At 48.5% G+C, this 21079-nt stretch overlaps 1 protein-coding gene across 2 annotated transcripts in view; it reads left to right on the forward strand.

The window, feature by feature from the left end:
• The window catches only part of ABR (ABR activator of RhoGEF and GTPase), a 178499-nt gene that overhangs the window by 41269 nt on the left and 116151 nt on the right, over positions 1-21079 (forward strand). Inside the window, exon 1 of one of the 2 annotated variants that reach the window (XM_037492050.2) lies at positions 74-134. The exons of the other annotated variant lie outside the window; for it this stretch is intronic. Within the exon in view, the coding sequence (XP_037347947.1) occupies positions 74-134 (61 nt within the window). Of the gene's footprint in view, positions 1-73; positions 135-21079 lie in introns of those variants that run through there. 2 annotated transcript variants of the gene reach the window in all.

Here is a 21079-nt window from a genome sequence, read left to right on the forward strand (position 1 = left end):
CCTCCCTCCTTTGTTGTGCGATGAGGGTCGGGTTTCCGATCTGACGGAGCCGCCGCCGCGCGGAGCCGCGGGCATGGAGCCGCTCAGCCACCGGGGCCTGCCGCGCCTCTCCTGGATCGACACTCTCTACAGCAGTACGTGTGCGCTCGGGCCGCGCGAGCCGGGCGGGAGCGGGTCCTGGCGCCCGGCGCGGCGCCCCGACGGCCCCGGGGCGCGAAATGCAGGGCCGGGCTGGGGAGCCGGGAGCGGGCTGGGGGCCGCGAGCCTCACCGGCCAGGTGCCCCGCGGGCCGGGAGGCGGGGGAGTGGCGAGGGACTCCCGGCAGCCGCCGCAGGTGGGGTCCCCAGAGCGGACTTCAGGCGGATGGGGTGTGGGCAGTGGACCAACCTGGCCGGGAGAGCTGTGTCACCCTCTCCCACCTGTTGTGTAACCGAGCGCTCCCCAACCCTCAGGAAAAGAGGAGAAGACCCTGGTAGGATGCTGCCTCCGCTCCCGGCTGGCTGTTCCTTCTGTCCACGCTGAAGCAGAAAGGCCATTTTGGGAAAGTCCTTGGTGCCCGAGTTTACCTCCTCAGGGGCATCCTGAGGCCGTTGTGTATTCGGGTGGGGATGGGGGCCGGGTGGGAAGAGAGGCTGTAGGTGCAAATCTTGGGGGCCATTTGCATGAAGGAGTTGAAAACCCCCGGCTCAGCAGGCTTTCCTGCCAGTCTCATCACCACCCCCACCTTCACATCCCCCCAAAAAAGAAAAAAACAAATCTTCTCGGCTTCTCCACCCCCTCGCTCCCAAATCTGCCTCGATCATGTGATTGCTCTTGCACTGCTGCTGGGAATGTGTAACTGATCACTGGTATGTTCTGAGAGCTTTAGCCAAGCTGTAAACGTCCCTCCCTTACCCCCACCCCCCACCCCCACCTAGCTTAGGTGACTGGAACACTGCACACATGCGCACCCTTACCTGGAGACACCTTCCCCTGGTAGGTAGAGGGTCTTGCCGGCCCCTGAAGAAGATAGTGAATTTCACCCTTCCTGATCACTTTAGGGAGGTCAGGTCCCTGTCTCCTGCTGTGTCTTCTAGCCCAAGAGTGCAGAGGCAGGGCATGGGGTGGCAGGGGGCAGGGGTTGGGGGGAGGCAGGGAGAAGGGGCTGGGAGAGGCAGGTTCTGATTCTGAACACTGGATGCCATGGGGCCAGGACATTTTTTAGGATCAGATTCCTTGATAACAGTCATATGGGTAGGAGGAGAGTGGACAAGGATGATGCCTGAACCCCAAGGTATTATTCTGGAGGCTCCTCAGTACTCCTCAGTATTCCAGCCTCTGACCTCTGTATTCCTTTGAATCCCCGTAATTTGGGTCCCCATAATTCCCTATACCCTCTTCTCCTTCTTGCTCTCCCTCCTCCCCTTCCATTCTTTTTTCTTTCTAACCCTCCCCCCATTAGCTCTCCTTGTGATAGTTCATTCTGCTTTGGTTTTTCAACATCAAAGGGGCAAAGCTGGATCCCCTGGGTGTATGTCCTGCGCCAAGCCCAGCCACTCCATCTGCTCCTTCCCCAGCAGAGGCCAGCATCATTGGGTGAAGGTCAGAGCCCAGGCTATGTGGCATGTGTGTGCACGTGTGTCTGTGTGAATGGGGGCACACATCTGTTCAGAGCCCTGCTGCAGATCTGCTCCTGACCCAAAGGAAGGATTAATGACCTCTTCCTAGCTGTGCTCCTACAAACAACAGTCATACAATGCCTCATATTCACATGCCACTTAGGTTCCTCAATATTTCTGGCTAAACAGCCAAAACCCAGTACCGGTTACCCTAGTTCCCAAGACATAGAAACCTGCCCTTCAGACAACTACCCTACCTGATCATTTCCATATTTTCCTAAGTCCTCCTGTACCTTGCTCTCCTGGAACAGAGAAGCAAAATTGCCTGAGGTTGTATTGCAAATTTCTGACCAGAGGAAGGCAGAACTGGAAAAGGGAATTAGACCCAGGGTCTCTTTGGGGGTGCCTGTTAACCAGCCCTGACTCAGGCAGGCTGCGATCTGAGCAGTCAACCCTTTTGCTGCCCTGGCCTCTGGGCTCCTGGGGCAGCCTAGACAGAGCAGTGGAATGGGGGGCACTGACTTGGCAGTAATATGAGGCCTCCCTGCCTCCCTCTTCAAAACAGCTTATTTGAGAGAATGAGGCTTCCTGGGGAGGTGCTGTGCAGTCATGTTTGGGCTGTTAGCCATGAAGTTTCCTCTTGACAAGAGCCTAAATTAAAACAAATACCCGGGCTGTCATTTGCCTGGCAGCATGGTTTTGTGGCTCCCAGAGGAAGTTCATCTGCCTCTCAGGAAGCTGTTTGCTTACAGGACTCACAATCCTGGGGTGGCAAATCCCAGGGAGGGGATTGGGGGGGCGCATGTGCATTTCTTACAGGTGTGTGTGACCCAGGGAGACAGGTTCCTCCTAAGCAGCTCCTGCTAATAATGATAATAGCATCTCATGAAAAAGGCTGGGCATTTTCCATTCATTCTCTCCAAATTTCACAACTCTGCAAGAGATAGTCATACCTCCTATTTTATAGAAAGAGAGGCTCCATAAGCACAAATCATTGACAAGGTCATATAACTGATAAGTAATAAGCTGGAATCCAGATCATCCCCTAGAACACTGAGGAAGATTTTAAAGCATCACCTGGATATATCTGAGTTTATTCAAGGACTTGGAATGTCACGAAAGAGAGGACATCTCTGTTCCTCTGTCACAGAGTTTTCCCCAAAATATTTCATCAGGGTAAGTGGCCTCCATAACTCTGTCCCCAACCTGTCCATATGTTTCTTGCAGAAACTGAGGGCTGGCTGATCCTGGAGCCCAGGCAGGGATGGTTGAAGCTCTATCTGGGCTTACTGAGGCAGGTGATTCTCTGCTCCTAAGGAGTCAGGCGGCCAACCGGCCCCTCTACACATACTTCTAGCCTTTGGGATTGTCAGCTCATCCTTTTTGGTTTTAGCATCTGTACCAGGAGGAGTGTGCCCACTTCTGTTGCAGACTGAGTCATTTGACAAGGGGTGGGTAGCAAGATCCTCTCTCTCCCCAGTGGTAGAAATCCTGGAGTTGATAGTGATTTGTCTGACTCCAGGAGGAGATGGATTATTTCCCAGATGCCAGTGTGATCTAGCACTGACTAGAGCAGGGTCCACTGGAGTGGTGAATGAGGGTTTCAGGCCATTCTACTGTGTACCACTCATTTTCCTTCACGAATGTACTAATCTCGGTTTTACCTAACCTGCCTTGCCTAGACTCTTCCGTGGAACTGGTGTGATTCTATAGGGCTGTTCTTCATTTTATCTTCTCTATCCACCTTTCTCTCACCACCGTTTCCACTAAACACTTATCACTTTCTTGTTCGTCTTCTTCTTTTTAAAGATTTATTTATGCATACAAGAACTGGGGTACCGGCCCGAGGTGTGGGGGAGGTGAGAGGATTCACCACCAGAGACAGAGTAGGAAACAGAACAGATGGATTGACTGAAATACACTGCTGAGGGGAGCAGCGGGTAAGTCAGGAGAGGTCTGCTGCGCCATGTGGGTCACCTCTTGCTGGGATCGAACTCATGCTGCAGTGGCTGCAGATAGCTTCATAGTCTTAACCCCTTGCACTACAAGAGAGGCCCTCTTGGTTTTCTTCTATACCATACGATTAGGTTGGATTAAATTAAATTTTGTGGACTAACCCCCAAATGGGGAGGTGTTCTGAAACTTTCTATGCCACTATGAGTAAAGGCTGTTCCCCCAAAAGATCCAAATTGTGCCCTCAAAATATCAGCAGGCTAATTAGTTGACACCTCTTCAAATGGAAAGTCTTTTAAGTATACATTCAGGACTTAAGTAAAAGACAGCTGTGAGGGCTACATTTAAGGCTACATATGCAATTTCAGTGTCTTTTTTTGTTCTAGGCAATTCAGCTCTGGCCCCAAAATACCTACCTCACTTAGCCAAGCAAAAGCCTCCAGTCACTTGAACCTCATAGAAAGCAGAACATAATCATCTGTTGTTATGGAATCTGCCTTTTGGTGCTCACTTCTGTTATCCAAGAAGTATTTCCAAGGTTTATTTCAGCCTCTTCATACCCCTTATAGACTCAGTGTCCTAGCCAAGAACCAGGAAAACATCATCGGCTGTGGGGATACACATCCATCTCAGGTGATCATCAACCTGCCTGTTTCCCATCATTTTATTCTATATTAGCCACGCTGAGGACCACACCAGTGGCTGAGAGACTGTGTGGGTATGATTTGAGCAGCTCTCTCACCCAGGCTGCCTCCAGCCGTCCCTAATGTGCCTGTGAACACCTGCAGAGGACGTCTTCCCAGCCTCTGATGGCCCACTCATCTATTCCTTCTCATCAGCACCAGCCCAGAGTTGTCATGGTGTCTGGAGTCTCAGAGGTAGGGGCTGGCAAAAGAATTAAGTTCTACTCATATAAATGTATTGTTGTTGTAGTGATTGTAGTTCTTTGGGGAAAAGGAAGAAAGGTCATGAACTTTGGTGAAGAATTAGCTGGAAAATAGTGTCAGGCTGATAGAAGATGGAGAATTTGAGAAAAATCAAATCCTTTATATGCAATTTCAGTGTTAAAAAAAACAAATCCTTGCCTCATTCTTGCAGGGAGGCTGGAACACGTGGCTGTTCTCTGTTTCCTGGGGCAATTCTGGTAGCTTCCTTGTGCACACTCCTCTGTAAAGTGAGGCTATGATGTCTCTTGTGGGTGTCCTGTGGATTAATTAATGTTTATAAAGTGCTTTGAAGATGAGGAGTGCTATTGAACTGCTCAGCTGTCCAGCTCATCATCATGGAACAGGGATCCATGGAAGGCTTACAGCGGAGTCTGGAGGGCCTGGGAAGGTGGGGAGCAGACTGTCAGGAGCAAAGTGTTTGACCAGGATTTTAGGTAGTGCCTCATGCATAATAAACCTATGGTAATTTTTGTTCATCTAAGTTAGAATGAGAGAGAAAAGAAAACTGTGTTCTTGGCTCCTTTAACTCCTTACTCCACCAGAAACCCCAGAAACCCATTAGCTAGCCCATTCACAAGTTCCCAACTGTGTGGATTTGGTAATTGTAGTAGCTTGTAGTGGAGCTGGAGACCCCCCACGGGAGTCCCACGTGTTGCTAGGGCTTGGTTTGTGTGGTGATTGGAAGACTTTACTGCTAGTGCTGGTGCTGCAGCTGTTTGACTCAGCTTGAGCACTTTGGGGGCAAACCAGGAACATACAGCTTTAAGTCCACTCCATATCAATTCCATCATTTGCCTCTGCCAGGTCTCTGGCTATGGTAAACTGAAATCTGCCTCAATCTCTCTATAGGATCTTGGCACTTTCCACTAAGTGCCAGTAGGAGAGGACCTCAGGCTTTCAGTGAGTGCAACAGGCAGACTACAGGCAGCACCTCCCCCACTGCCCGTGGTGTTGGGGATAGATGATAATTCTACCCTTTGCCCAAAGCATTTGGCAAAGAGCCCTTTGAGGGCAGCCAGTGCTTTGTCTCTGGAGTCAGACCTTGTTTTGGTCTCTTACTCAGTTTTCCACCCCTGTGCTTTATTCCTGTTTCTTCCTGCCCTTCCCCACTCCACCCCAGAATGACAGATGAATACGAGTTTACTGGCTATATGGAAACTCTCAGGGTCAGTATGGTCTCCAGGAGATGGGGCCAGATGGAGTGAGCTCAGTGGGCACCTAGCTAGTCAGGTGCCATTCCCCTTTTCCCTTCATCCTTACTGCTGAGGCTTTCATGTCTCTCCAGACCACAGGTGGACATGGCAGATGTGGTCAGGGATTTTGCCTAAGACGAGCAAGGATTGGGTGGTTGGGAGGCCTCAGATGGACCAGTGCAGTGGAGCTCAGTGTTCTTGTCACTTGGAGTGCTATGGCCATTGACCTCCCCAGGATTTGGTAGAACTGGTGGTACCTAGAAAAGCCCCGTATTGACTAAGGATCTGTGGGTTTATTCAGAGCTGTTGGGAAAGGCTGTGACCATAATTACCTTCATGGGATTGAAGGACTGATCCTATTAGTGTGCTGGGTTAACCCTGTCCTCCTGGGCATTGCCTGCTGGTTAACAGCAGCAAAAAGTTAATGGAGCAAGATTATGGAGTCCAAAGATGTTGTGTAATTAAGCCCAGTTATTTCTCTAGCTGGGGAACATATAGTCCCGATAGTAGAATTGATTTCCTCACTTGTGGTCACCCTGTTCAGCTACATGTTGCTCTGGTCCCAGATAACCTAATGGCTATTTTTTGAGTGAATTTCACCCATAAAGTTGGAGTTTCACGAGAAAGGTCCCTTTCTGAGAGATTTGGGGTCAGGGTGGCTATGTTTTATGTGTGATGGCACCCTCTCAAGTTTGCAGTGGGGACCTCTTTGGGAAATGTATCTGTGTTCCGCAAAAGTATGTGAAACATCACCCTTGGGTCTCTCACAACTACTGGCCCCAATGAAAAGAAAACTTGTAGGTTCTGTTGGGAAATTAGAATCTTCCCCTGGGTTTGGGAAGAATGGAAGAAAACAAATATTTAACCATTCATTTTGCCAAATGCTGTGCCAGGTATTTTCCTTATATTAGCTTAACAACCCCATAAGCTGTTATCATCCCTGCTTATAGATGAGGAAACTGAGGCCCTGAGAGGTCTCTCAGTGTGGCCTGGAATCAGATTTCAGATCGTCCCAACACATGTATTGCTTGCTCGACTTCCAATAGCCGTAACAGTTTTGGCCAATACCAGTGAGTACCTACTATATGTCAATACTGTTCTAGACACTGCCCATATGTTACCATAAATCCTCAACAGTCCTTAACTTTTGAGGCCGAATTGACTATCTCTACTTCATAGGGAAAAAACTGGGGCTCAAGGAAATTAAGTGATTCATTCGAAGTCCTGCAGTTAGAGTACAAGCCAGGAATTAAGCACAAGTCTGGCCCTACTCTAACCTGCTTTCTCCCACACTTCTTTGCCTTTCACAGTGGTGCCAGTGAAGACCTCTTGGCAGCTGGTCTTTCACACAGGTTGATTGATGAGGTTTACCTCTTTAGCTAGAATGATAGCTGTGAAGAGTGTCTGGGCTCCCCTGTGGTATTCTGGTGATACTCAGCCCCCAGGTGTCCTGTACCAACAGAGGTGCCTCTAACTAAGGGATGATCCCAAGGAGAGCTCCCCATGGGCACTTGAAGTCCATTTCCCAGCATTACCTTGTCCCTGGGGTTATTGGCAAGAGGCTCTGATTGTTAACCAAAAGGAAAGAGAAGGGAGAGAAATAGACTTTGGGAGTAGGGATGGGGCCCAGTTTCTAGAGCAGAGCAGGACCAAGGGCAAGGAAGTGGGGACAGAAGGAAGAGAGGATTTGGCAGAGTTCAAGCCTGCTGGCCCTGCTCTCAGGCTTTTTAAAATTCACCTCCACAATTTCCAAAGGAAAATAGAGCCCTCGGCCATAAATCAGGCCACTGAACACCAAGGTCCTTTGCTGAGGCCCAGGGCCAGTTGGGCTGCAGATCCGACCTCTGAGTTTGAACTCACCCATGCACAGCATGTTAATGATGGGGTGGCTTGGGGGAAGCCTTCCAGCCCCACTCCCATATCCACAAAGGCCCTGAGTCCAGAGAGTCCCTGCTGACAGGTCAGTCCTCTGGGGAAGCCTGTGCCTGGGGGGGCTTATACCTTAACAGACCTCTCTTTGGCTGGGGCCAGAAAGGTGAAAATGAGACTGTAGGGCATGTAGCCCAAAGGGTTTGCTATGCTGGATGTTTTGGATATATAAAGGGATGAGAGCCTGCCCTGAGCTAAGAACCACAGTAGGAAGGCAAAAGTGGCTCTTCAGAATTTCACTGGCAGCTTCCTTCTTTCACTCAACCTGCAGGCACTTTTCAGAACCCCTGCTTGGTTGGGATTAGGGACCCACGAATTCTCCTCCTCACTTGCTCATCTTTTTGTAGGGAAGTAAATATAGAATTTCAGTTGTACCTAGTTGCTCCTGACCCCTTCCTCCCCAAATCTTGAGCTTGCTGCCCCAGCTTCTCCCTCCTCCTGCCCACTGTGCCCCTGTTCTCTCTGTAGTTCCAGGACATAGCCAGACCAGAGCCATCCCTTGTGCCTCTATCCCATTCCCTGCCCAGAGCTTTCTCCTGATCTTCCTACCTGTCCCCGCCTCTCCCCCAGCCTCCTGCCCTTCGTTTACCACTGCCTTTCCAAGGAAGAGACATCACTCAGGGAAGACAATGACACAGGGCTGCTAAGACCGAGAGTTGAGAGGGCCGGGAGAGCAGATCCTGGTCATGGGGATCCTGATCCTCCCGAAAAACACATTTTCACTCCACAGTCTGTCAGTGCAGGTAGAAACAGTGCCTCAGGGCAAGCTGCCTCATTCCCCCCTCACCTCCACAGGGCTGGGCAGTGCCTGCCATGTAACCACAGTCATGGCGGTAGCTCCTGCTGTCACTTCTGCACCGCCAGATAGGAACCAGAGAGCCATGGTGCGGACATTCAGGTGTAGCATTAAGGGACATTGGCTCCTAGGTGACCTGGCTGAGGAAGTCAGTTCTTCACCATCAGAATTAAGTTAACAGAGCCACCAATCAAGGGGAGATTGGACTAGTAACTCTAGTCAGCAATCCATAAGTCATATGTGTCTTTTACATACAGCCACAAACAAACAAAAGTTTAATGGGACAGTAATCACCCTTTCTGTCACATTTACAATATGATAAAAATTCATATTTCTATGCCCTTCTATTCTATTCCATTCCTTAAAAACAAACCCAGTAAGTGCTGGTCATGACCTACTACATTGATTTCCTGACCTGCAATATGAAACACGGAGGCCAAAATGTGCTCAGAGGGCACTTCTGAACTGTAAGGAACAATAATTCACCAAACTTCATACACTTATATACCCCTGTTGGGATTTGTGCCCGATTCACATGCTTCTATTATTATGTACTTAATGTTTTTCTTCAATTTGATTCACTGTTTAAGTATAACTTATCTTGAAAGGAAACTAATGGAGAATCTGCTTCACTTGCAAGCAATCATAAGTTACCTTACAAATAAATATTCTAAAAACTATGCAGTATTATTCATCTAGTTACGTATTATAGCCCATGGGAAGACCTAGGTCTGAGCCTCCTGCTTCTTAGTTTAAAGGAGGTGAAGGCGCAACCTATGAAGCTGTCCGCAGCCACTGCAGCACGAGTTCGATTCCCGGCCAGTCGGGGAGCAACCCTCATGTGCAGCAGACCTCTCCTGACTTGCCTGCTGCTCCCCTCAGCAGTGTCGTTTGGTCAGTCTGCCTGTTCTGTTCCCCACTCTGTTTCTGGTGAATCCTTTCACCGCCCCCCACACCTCTGGCCTGTGCCCCAGCTCTTGTATGCATAAATAAATAAATCTTTGAAAAAAAAAAAGGGAGGTTAATAGAGGACAGTAGGATGTTAAGGGTATTCTGGTACCAAGCAGACTTTCTTCTTCAGTACCAGGCAAGATTGAAAGGAATCAAGAAGGGCATAATTTTCTCAACATGTGATTTAGTACAATATGGCAGGCAGGCAGGCAGATGCTGGTCAAGGAGGTCGTTCTTCATTGGCATCCTCTACTTCTAGCTACCCAGAGTCCTGCATCCCATATTTTCTGGGGTGGGGGTAGCGGAGATCACTTTCTCCTAAGACCAAATATGTTAGAGCAGCGTCTCAACCTCTTGTGCACTGGAAATGCCTGGGGATCTTGTTAAGATGCAGACTCTCTTTCAGTAGATCTGGGATGGGGTCAGAGGTTCTGCATACTAGCAAGCTCGTGGGTGGTGCCAGCGCTGCTGCTGACGGTCGAGGGACCACGGGTAGCAGGACTCCAGGGGCCTTTATTCTCATTTAGCTGACCCGCTGTGGATCCAAACCAAGTTAGACCCCTCTGTCCCTCTAGATTTGGGCCAGCTGGACAGCGACCCATGACACATTTCTCTTTAGAGCCCATTTCCCAATAAAAATAAAAATAATGGACCCCTAATGGGTACCAGACTTGTCGTGGTCTCACATTCGTGAACTCATTTTATTCTCACAGTAAACCTGTGAAATGTTGTCACCCTCATTTTAAGGACTAGAAAAAGGAGTGGCCATTGAGATTGGCTTTGAGCGGTGACTTCATGGGGGCAGTGCTACGGGGGGCGCATCAGGTCTCCTCTGCCCACCCCCTTCCTGAGTGGCAGAAACTCAGTCATCTGGCTTTTATGAGTGCCTCTGTCTAGACAAAACCCATATTCTCTCCACCCCCATCCCCCTAAGGCCACCGTCTGTGTTAATGGAGCAGAACACTGTAGTTGTTAATTTTCTAGTGCATCATTGAGAGGGTTAATGAGAGACCAGCTGGTGTGCCACCCAGCCATGTGGAAGGGCCATTTTCCCTTGATTTAAGTTGGCAGATACTTTGCAGAAACCATGGCAGCTCCTGCCAAACATTCTCCCCTTGTAAGGCCTGTGTGGTGCTCACCTGGACGGGTCAGTGGGCACTGTGTGCCATCTTTGGGTTTAGAACCTTTAGAGACCAAAAGCAGGAGCTGGTTCTGTCTCCTGCTCCCTGGAAAGGAGGATGGGGCACAAATTTGGCTTTCTCTGGGGAAAGCTCAGGGAAGAGCTTTCTCTGTCTCTGGGACCCTGTGGTAGCATCCTCAAGCCCCCTCTCTGACCTGAATCACCACTTCCTTTCCAGTTCACTGTGGCTACGGTAAACCTGCTTCCTTCTGCCAGTTCTTAGTCAAGAAACCCTCAGTGGGGCATTTTTTTTTCTTATCACATTTGATCCAAACTACCCTCCAGATCATCTCCCATTCAGATTTCCCAGCATCCCAGCATACTCCGTCTGCTCTAGGCAGAGAGACCCCTTACCATCCTATAGCCAACCTCCATTAGCTGGTGAACTCCCCCCCAGCTTCAAGCCTCAGCCTCAGCTCTGCTACCACCTCCTCCAGGAAGTCTCCATGCCTGATTATAGCACTCTGGGCCACATTATTGCACTTTCTTAACTGTTGTTTTATAGCATTTATCTATATAATGTTTCGTGACTTTGTCAGTTCTCTGCCAGACTCTAAGCTGTTTAGAGGAATGAAAAGAATAACAAAGCCTGCCATTTATAGGGTGCCAGACACTGCCCTTAAGCACTTTACAAACAATGTTCCATTTAATGTCTCCCCTCCAATTATTTTTATCCTGTTTTATGGATGAGGAAACTTTTTTTTAAGATTCTAGAGAGGTTGAGCTGCTTTCCTAAGGTCACACAGCCTAAAAAAGGCCAAGTTGGGCTCTCAACAGATCTTTGTGGATACCCCAGCCTGTGTTCTTTAACAGAAGTGCCCGATGGCAGGACCTTTGAGTGAGAACCTGGAGGTGGGGTCCTGGCCTCTGTGTGTTTGAAAATCTTCTGTGCATGTTTAGTCCAGTTTTGGGAGTGACTCTTTACTATAGCCTCTTAACTAGTGCCCAAGCACGTGGAAGCTTGAGCAATGCTTTGTAGTTAACTGAGGGGTCATGATGAAAAGGAATGTTCTAGGGGGCTGAGGTCCATTATTCCAGCACAGGGCCACCTAAGAGAATCATAGAGCAGAGAAGATGTGAGGAAGAAGTAGAGCAGGCACGAGGAGGGCAGAAGGGCAGTCAGAAACAGATATTGGAGAGATCAAACCAGTGACCCTCTCTCTGCCCCACCATAACTCAGGGCCTTCCCTAGACCTGAGCATGTGAATGACCTGGGGCAGGTTGTGAAAGTTCAGATTCTGATCCAGCAGGTCTGGGGAAGGCCTGTGATTTGGCATTTATTTTCTTTTTATTAAAGATTTATTTATTTATGCATACCAGAGCTGGGGTACAGGCCAGAGGTGGGGGAGGGGTGAGAGGATTCACCAGAGACAGCGAGTGGGGAACAGAACAGGCAGATCCACTGAAATACTCTACTGAGGGGAGTAACAGGTGAGATAGGAGAGGTCTGCTGCGCCATGTGGGTCAGCTCCCTGGCCAGGGGTCGAACTCATGCTGCAGAGGCCGCAAATAGATTCACAGTGCTGTGCTTAACACCCTTGTGCCTCCAACATGCCCCAGGTGATGATGCTGTTGCCTGGTAAGAAGAATCCAGATTCCTCCAAACTCTCCTTGAGGATCTGACTCACTTGTCAGTCTAGCATCTTCCCATTGCCTCCTTCCTACAGGACAAAATCTGAATTCCTTAGCATGGTGTGGGAACCTTTTCCTACACTGACTGGCACCAGCCCAACCTGAAGCCTCACAGCCTGGGGCTCCCCACCATGCTTCTGACCTTCCAGGCACACAAATTCTTCACAGTTCCCCACACATGCAGCACCTGGTCAGAGTTTGTTGCCTTTCGCACATGTTCCTAGTCCTAGAGGAATGTCCCTTTTTTCAAGCTGCATGGAAATCACAGGTGGGGGAGTAGGCCCCAGACTTAGGCTCTTGGCCCTGGAGAGAACTGTTTCCTGTCCCTGTCCCCAGCACAGGTCAGCCAGGGTCCCTGACCTTGCAGAGGTGTGGAATCAGGTGACTTAATTGTCCTGCTGTTAACATTTATGTTTCTTGCCACCTTTGAGTAAAAATAAAACTGAGAATGACTGAAGTGAAACCCCACCTTGGAGACCGGGAGAACAGAGACATGTGCAGGCACTGGGGAGGCCTGAGACCACTGCATGAACTCTAGGGAGGGACTTTGCGACTTGGGCTGGGGCTGCGGGGGTTGGGGGGAGTGGTTGCTGTGTGGCCCCTGACAGCCTCTCATAGCTGTTTTCACTTTAATGTTTTCTCTTGGCTGTGGAAATATTTCAGCACTTCCGGAGGGGTTTCCTTTGGTGTTTCCTGAGCTTTCTCTGGGGCTTTTTGTCTTCAGGTTCCAACCCCAGGCAGGGACTGCTCCCAAAGGGCTGGGATATCCAACCCTCTTGCTGTCCTCCTCCACCCCATCTCCTGAAGAAAAGTTCCTTATGTGCTGGTTTGGAGGAATAATAGCTCTAGAGAAAAAACTGCTCTTCCTGCAGGAACAGGTAATTGAGGGCTCAGTTGCTCTGACTCAGGCCTGTTCCCTCTTAGGGGAGGAGGAACACAGTGGAGGACGCAGCTTGCTGCTGACAATAGCCTTTGAAAACAGCAATTTATTTAACCTCTTTGAGCTTATTTTGCTTACCCATAAAATGGGAACAACCTTACAACCCCATAGAGAGGGCTGCCAAATATTTTAGCAAATAAAAATACAGAATAGCTAGTTAAATTAGAATTTTATATAAGGAATTATTTTTTTTCTTGGTATAAGTAATCCCATGAAATATTTGGGATATACTTATAATAAAAACTTATTTATATTACTCATCTGAAGTTAAAATTTTAGGGGGTGTCTGGTATTTTACCAGCACTGGACCAAATGGTTCATGTGTAACACTTAGCGACAGACCCACCTAGATGTTCCTTCCTCCTTTTATACTTTCTTCTTTGCTCTGTGCCACCCTCTGGCTCCTAGACTCCAAGCTGATGAGAATTTTCTGTGATGTCATGGAAGTATTGAGATTGTTTATAGAGTTAACACAAAATATAATGATGTGATTTTTTTTGCATAGAAGAACTGGTGTGTGGGGTGAGATGATTCATCAGCAACAGAGTTGGGAGCAGAACAGGTGGATTTGCTGAAATACACCTCTGAGGGGAGTAGCAGGCAAGAGAGGAGAGGTCTGCTATGCCTTATGTGGGTTAGCTCCCAGGCTGGGTATCGAACTCAGTCTATAGTGGTGATAGCATTCAGACTTAACCCATAGGCCACTGGGAAGGCCCCTAATAAGGTAATTGATGGGTACTTGCTATGTGTTCCACACTCCACACTGTCTAAGCTCTTTTTGCATCTTAATTCCCTATTTTTAATGATACTCCTAGAAGAAGACACTTATCTCCACTTTACAGATGAGCACACACACACAAAGTAGGTAAGTAACTTGCTCAAGGACACACAACCCGTTAATGATAAGATGTGATATAAACCCAAGTAATCTGGCCCCTGTATTCTTGTTCTTAAATAGGACATTACGCTGTGTCTTGCCTACCAACTGCCACAGTTCAAATTGCAACATTTCTTTCTTTCTTTTTTTTTTTTTTTAAAGATTTATTTTTTATTGGGCCTCCCCGGTGGCGCAGCGGTTGAGTGCTGGGTTGCGAGGCTGCCCGCGGCCTTCGCAGCGCCAGTTCTATCCCCCGCCGCTGGGTGAGGGTCCCACATGGCGTGCAGACCTCTCCTGCCGCCCACTGCTCCCCCTAGCAGTGTACTTGGGTCCTTCTGCCTGTTCTGCTTCCTGCTCTGGCTCTGGTGAATTCTCTCACCCTCCCGTACTTCTGACTGTACCAGTGCTTGTATAAATAAATAAATAAATAAATCTAAAATAAATAAATAATCCCCCCCCAAAAAAAAAAAAGATTTATTTTTTATTTACACAATAGCTGGGATATAGGCCAGAGGGGTGGGAGGGTGAGAGGATTCACCAGAGACAGAGTGGGGAGCAGAACAGGCAGACGGACTGAAAGCACTGCTGAGGGGAGCAGCGGGCACGACAGGAGAGGTCTGCCATGGCATGTGGGCATCTCCCTGGCTGGCCAGGAATCAAACCCATGCTGCAGAGGCTGCAGACAGCTTCACAGTGCTCTACTCAACCTGCTACGCCACCGGGGAGGCCCCCAAATTGTAAAGTTTCTTTAAGGCCAAGGACGTAGAAACCTACAGGGATGGATTCACAAAGCAGGTGATAACACAGCTTGCTTCCAGGGGGAGGTTTGACTTGCTGGGTCCCCTGAGGTCCTTCCCAGGAAAGAGGGTTCAACCAGGAGTGAAGAACTCACATTGGGATTTATATCTTCCTGCCTACCCCTACCCCCCAAATGTCATAAAGACACTGGCCATGTGCCAACTTGTCCCCAGGTACAAGAGACCTCAGTGCATCCCTGAATATTTACTGAGATTGTATAAAATGAATGCCTCTAACAGGCTTGAACTCCAGGCCTGTCTGAGGTTCACACCTGCAAATCCCAATTCCAGGAAATCTGAAATTCCTTTTCAGATTTATTAATTCACTTATAATTGTGCCACAGTGTGATACCTTCCTTCTCTGGAATCTTCATGATTCTCAGAATAGAACTTTTTCCCTTTATAAAGGGAATGCGTATGTCATTGAGGACTAGAAAGATACTTGAGAGTAGAAGGAAGAAAATCCATGTGCCACTGTCCCAACCCCTGAGAAGAGCCTTTCTCCTTGCTCTTCTCTGTCACCCAGGGTCTGTGTGTAGCCCCATGTGTGCTCCTGGTAGAGACCAGGCTAGAGGCCAGAGCACGCCCTGTGCCCTTAGAAGCCTGGCTGCTGTGCTAAGGGGTAAATAGGAAAGAGCGCCTGGAACCAACAGGTGGCCTCTCCCCGTCTCTAGAGTCTTAACTAGCTATTCGAGACAGGTTAAGGATCATGTGCCTGCAGCTTCCCTCTCTTAAGATGTCACGTGGCCACCTATCCTCACCCAGCCCATCCCAGGAGCACCAGTGAGGGGTACCCATGGTTGCAAGCATTGCTCCAGCTCTGCCCAGCTTGTGACCAGTTTCCAGAATGCACATGTAAGTAGCACTAGTGGCTCTGTTTGTCCCAGTGCCCAGATTCCAAGTCTTGCCCATCCCTTGTCCTATCACAGGCCTCCCCCAGGCCCAGCTCCTCAATGTTGTAGTCTTTTTCATTTTCCAAAGGTTAACTTCTTTTCGTTCAAAGAGAAATCTTAGCCCAAGAGCTTTGCCTGTTGTCTCTGCTAGCAGTTTAGTTCTCTGTCATCTTTTTTCCCTCTCTCCTTCCCCCAAAATCCCCAAGGAACTACTCAGTAAGTGTTTGTTGGCAGGTTCAGAGAGGCCCTGGTCCATTTATCAGGAGACCAGAGTCCCCAACCTGGTTACTTTCTGCTGCATCCATCAGTGTCCAGCAGGAAACAGATGGCACACTCAGTCTGGGGGGTTTGGGAAGAGTTTATAATGGGACGATAACCAAAATGTGGGCAGGGGGAGGGAAGGTCCTCGTTCCCAGACCTGGAGACACAGAGGCCTTGTGAGAGGCTTCCTGGCAGGAGCTGCAACCTTTGATGGAAGCATACAGCCTGGCTGGCCCACTGGGAGGACTGGCAGGAGAAACATCAGCCTCACTCCCCTCCCTTCCTCTGATCTCCTGCTGGGGTAGAACACAGGGTGGAGAAGCAAGGAGAATAAATCTGAAGGGCCACACTCCAGGAAACTGGCTTGTGTTCAGATAAAATAATTTTCTCTAAATCTTTTCCCTACCTGCAAAGTGAGTATTGTAAATACCTGCCCTGTGCATTCCTGGGTAGTTCTTCTGGGCTCACCTCTCCAGAACAGGCCTGCTGTAGGCCCCTCTCCTCTCAGCCTGAGGGACCTGTTCTCCCTGGAGAGTGAGCACCCCTGTCCCCAACAGTGTCTCTCACAGGGGCCTGCTGTTCAGGGATAGCATCCCTCATCCCTCAGCTTTGTCAGGCCCTGCAGTGGGTCCCTGGGTCTTCCTCCCCAGCATCATTGCCCAGGAACATGGAAGTGACTCAGTATTAATGCTGACTTTCACTGAGTGCTTACTGAGTACAGGCACCGCTCAGTTAATTCTCTTGAACTCACTAGAGTCCCCTTGGCTACAGTAGCATTTCAATATAACTGAATTCCTTTGTAACTCTATGCTTCTGTGTGTGTGTGTGTGTGTGTGTGTGTGTGTGTGTGTGTGTGTGTATTTCAAAACATTTCTCAAAGAAGGATCCACTGATTTCACCAGCCCACCATGGGTCCATAGCACAAGAGTGATGGGTCCCTGCTTATTCCCAGATGACTGGGTTCTAGGGTCCCTTTACTCTGAACAGAATTCATCCTTTTCTGGGTAACTCTGGGCCGTGCTATGGGGTGGCCTTCACTGGACAGACAGAGAGGCCAGCACACCTGGGCTCTTCCAGCTCAGTCACTCCCTGGCTTTGGTGGGTCCTGGGTACCCTCAGCTGTAAATTGTACTGGTTGGACAAATTTTGATTTTAGAAGTAAAATATAACATATACAAAAGAGTACCTAGAAGTCTGGGTTTGGTTCAATAAAGACTCCAAAACAAACTACCTTTTGCCGTCCATGGAACTTAAAGAAACCACTGCCATCCTGAGGAGCCACTGCAGGGCCCCAGCACAGAGCACATGGTGGGCCAGATGCAGCGCTCACTTCTGGAGAACAGAAGTGGAGATGAAGGCATCTGCAGGGTTCCATCCAAGGTGACCGGGGAAATCTCTTCCAGTTTCTGGTGGTTCACTGTTAATCTTTGGCCTTCCTTGGTTTGTAGTGGCTTCGCCTTGATCTCTGCCTTCATCTTCACTTGGTGTTCTCCCTGTGTCTCTGAGTCCACATTATATATATATGTGTGTGTGTGTGTGTGTGTGTATATATATAAAATACACACACATATGTATGTATGTATGTATGTATATATATATAGACCCCAGTCATGTGTACTAGGACCCACCCAAATGGCCTCATTTTAGCTTGATTAGCTCTATAAAGACCTTATTTCCAATAAGGTCACTCTGAGATACTGGGGGTTGAGATTCCAACATGTCTTTTTGGGGGAGTCACAGTTCAACCTGTCATACTCACCTCACTGCCTGCCCCCCTATTGCAGATAGAGGTAACCACTGTCTTAAATTTTGTTTAAGACAAAATTTCTTTACTGTTTTATTACCTACGTATGTATTCCTAGATAATATAGTAGTTTTGTCTACAATTTATAGAAATAGAAACATAGTATAAGTACTTTTCCTGTGACTCGCCTTTTTCTGCTTAAAGTTGTTTTTGAGATTTGCTTTTGTTCTTACCTATAGCTCTAGATTATTCATTGTCAGTGCTGCACAGACCTCCATTATAGGGATAAACTATAACTTATTTAGCAGTAATAATCATACTCACATGTTTTTGGATACAGTCCATAGTTGGAAAATCATTTTACACCGCCACATAGCACACATACTTTATATGAAATAAATTTCACAAAAAGATATCTACCCTAACTAGGTGAGATGCTCCTGCTGCGTTTCACTCCATTCCAGAAGACGGCATGCTGGACTGATTGCATGATCTTCCTATGGGTCAGCCTGTAATCTGAAATTAGGCAGGGCTGACTGCACCCCGTCATGCCCCTGCCCGGTGTCCCTGTGGTTCTGGGCCCAGCAGGCAGGCAATGGATATGGCTCTGCCCGCACACCATTGGCACAAGACCACTGTGCTGCTGGTTCTTGTCCTTCCGTCTGTTCTGATTGGTGGCTTCTCCTGGGCATATTCTACCCATGGCCTTGCCCTTGAGTTGCTATACCTCATGGGTATGACCTGAGAGACCAGAACCCTGGGCATATAAATGTGTGCACTGTACCTTTACTGATTAATTCAGGTAGCAAAGGAGGGAAGATGATAAGAGAGAGGGTGGGTGTGGAACCAGAGTGCCTGGGTTCTGAGCTTGGCCACAAAGCAACTATATGACTTTTCTGTGCCTCAATTTCCTCATCTGTAAAATGAGAATATTAATAGTACCTACTCACAGGCTGCTGTGGGGATAAGATGAGTTAATTTAATTTATACATGGGGCCTCCCTTGGTGGCGCAGCAGTTGAGTGCTGGGCTGCGAAGCTGCCCACAGCCTCTGCAGCCCTGGCTCTATCCCCGGCCGCTGGCGAGGGTCCCACATGGTGCAACAGACCTCTCCTGCCACGCCCACTGCTCCCCTCAGCAATGTATTTTGTCAGTCTGCCTGTTCTGTTCCCCGCTCTGGCTCTGGCAAATTCTCTCACCCTCCCACGCTTCTGACTGTACCCAGTGCTTATATAAATAAATAAATAATCTCAAAAAAATATTTTATATATGTGGGTTATTATTATTATTACTGAGCCTGGCTATGCATCAGGGCCTGAATCTATCCAATTTTCACTAGTATCTGCACAAAATGGTTATATTGGGAAGAGGTCAAAACATTTAGTTTTTCATTGCGTTGTGTGTTTTTTTTTTTAAGATTTATTTATTTATGCATACAAGAACTGGGGTACAGGCCAGAGGCACAGGGGGTGAGAAGATTCACCAGAGACAGAGCAGGGAACAGAACAGGCAGATTAACTGAAATACACTGCTGAGGGGAGCAGCGGGCAAGTCAGGAGAGGTCTTCTGTGCCATGTGGGTAGCTCCCTGACTGGGGATCGAACTCGTGCTGCAGTGGCTGTGGTCAGTTTTATAGGTTGTGCCTTAACCCCTTGCGCCACCAGGGAGGCCCTGTGTTGTATCTTTTTATTCTTGAATTTTAAGATTTCTTTATAAAGTCTAGCTATAAGTCTCTTTTTTAAAAAATTTATTTTATTTATTTATACAAGAACCGGGGTACAGACTAGATGTGCAGGAGGGGTAAAAGGATTCACCAGAGACAGAGCGGGGAACAGAACAGGCAGACTGACGAAATACACTGCTGAGGGGAGCAGCAGGCACGACAGGAGAGGTCTGCAGTGCCATGTGGGGCCTTCACTGGCTGGCTGGGATCAAACCCGCCCTGCAGAGGCTGTGGACAGCTTCACAGCACGGCGCTCAACCGCCTGTGCCACCAGGGGAGGCCCTAGCTATAAGTCTCTTATCAGATGTTATTTGCAAATATTTTCCCCCATTCATGGGATGCCTTTTCACCTTCTTCATGGTGTCCTTTGTAGCAATAAAATTTGTATTTTGATGAGATAGCCAATTTATGTTTTCTTTTGTTGCTTGTTCTTTTGCTGCCGTGTCTAAGTATCATTTGCTACATCCAAAGTGGCACGGATTACTGTAATGTTTTCTTTTTAGGAGTTTTATAATTTTAGGGCCTCCCTGGTGGCACAAGAGAAGGAGGTGGGGTTAAGACACAACCTATAAAGCAATACGCAGTCACTGCAGCACGAGTTCAATCCCTGGCCAGGGAGCAACCCACATGGCACAGCAGACCTCCCCTGACTCACCCACTGCTCCCCTCAGCAGTGTATTTCAGTCAATCTGCCTCTTCTGTTCCCCACTCTGTCTCTGGTGGATCCTCCCACCTCCCACGCCTCTGGCCTGTACCCCAATTCTTGCAAGCATAAATAAATCTTTAAAAAAAAGAGTTTTATAATTTTAAGTATTAATTTAGGCCTTTGATCCATTTTGGCTTAATTTTTGTATGTGGTGTGAAGTCAGGGTCCAATTTCATTAGTTTGTAGGTGAGCGTCCAGTTGTCTCTGTACCATTCATTGAAAGAAACACTGAATAGTCTTGGCACTCTTGTTGAAAATCAGTTGACCACAGGCAGATGTCTATTTCTGGACCCTCAGATCTGCCCCATTGACCTGTATATCTAGAAAGTTACCTCTAGCCCCAAGTTTACTGCCTGCCCATCTGCTCTCAGCAGTCTTGGAAGCTCCCACAGGAGGTGTTACTGGGACATCCCACAACTAAATGCCAGCTCCCAAGTGGTCCCTGGAGTTCATCATTTCCCGCATCTGAGAGGGTGACCACTGGGAGAGCCCCATGTGATTGGCCCCCGAGGGGACACTAGGAAGGTGCTTGGAGTTGTACTCTCCCTCCCTCATCTGCCTGCAGCCAGGTGCAAAGTCCCAGAGCGGGGCCTGTTTGTGCTGAGGCCCAGCTCCTGATTGGGCAGAAGCCCTTGATGCAGGCCAGGTAGGCAGGAACAGAGGGCAGGATGTGGCTGTTGGGTTGGAGAAGCAGGGCCTACAGGAGGAAAGCATTCCTGGCACTAGAGGCATCTTCACCAGGACAGCCGCAGCCCTGCATCCATGGGTAGGCGCCGGGAGGCTAGAGAGGGCTGCTAGCGTTTGCCAAGCGTTCATCCTAACCTGGCCTCCTCCTCTTGTTTCTTTAGCATGGGAGTTGTGGGGAGGTGGGTGAGAGTGGATGACTGACCCCTTTCCTTTTTTTTTTTTGGATTTATTTATTTATGCATACAAGAACTGGAGTACAGGCCAGAGGTGTGG

Source organism: Talpa occidentalis, unplaced genomic scaffold (genome assembly GCF_014898055.3).
Source record: "Talpa occidentalis isolate TD23 unplaced genomic scaffold, MPIMG_talOcc4v2.1 talOcc4.7, whole genome shotgun sequence".
NCBI classification, from domain to species: domain Eukaryota; kingdom Metazoa; phylum Chordata; class Mammalia; order Eulipotyphla; family Talpidae; genus Talpa; species Talpa occidentalis.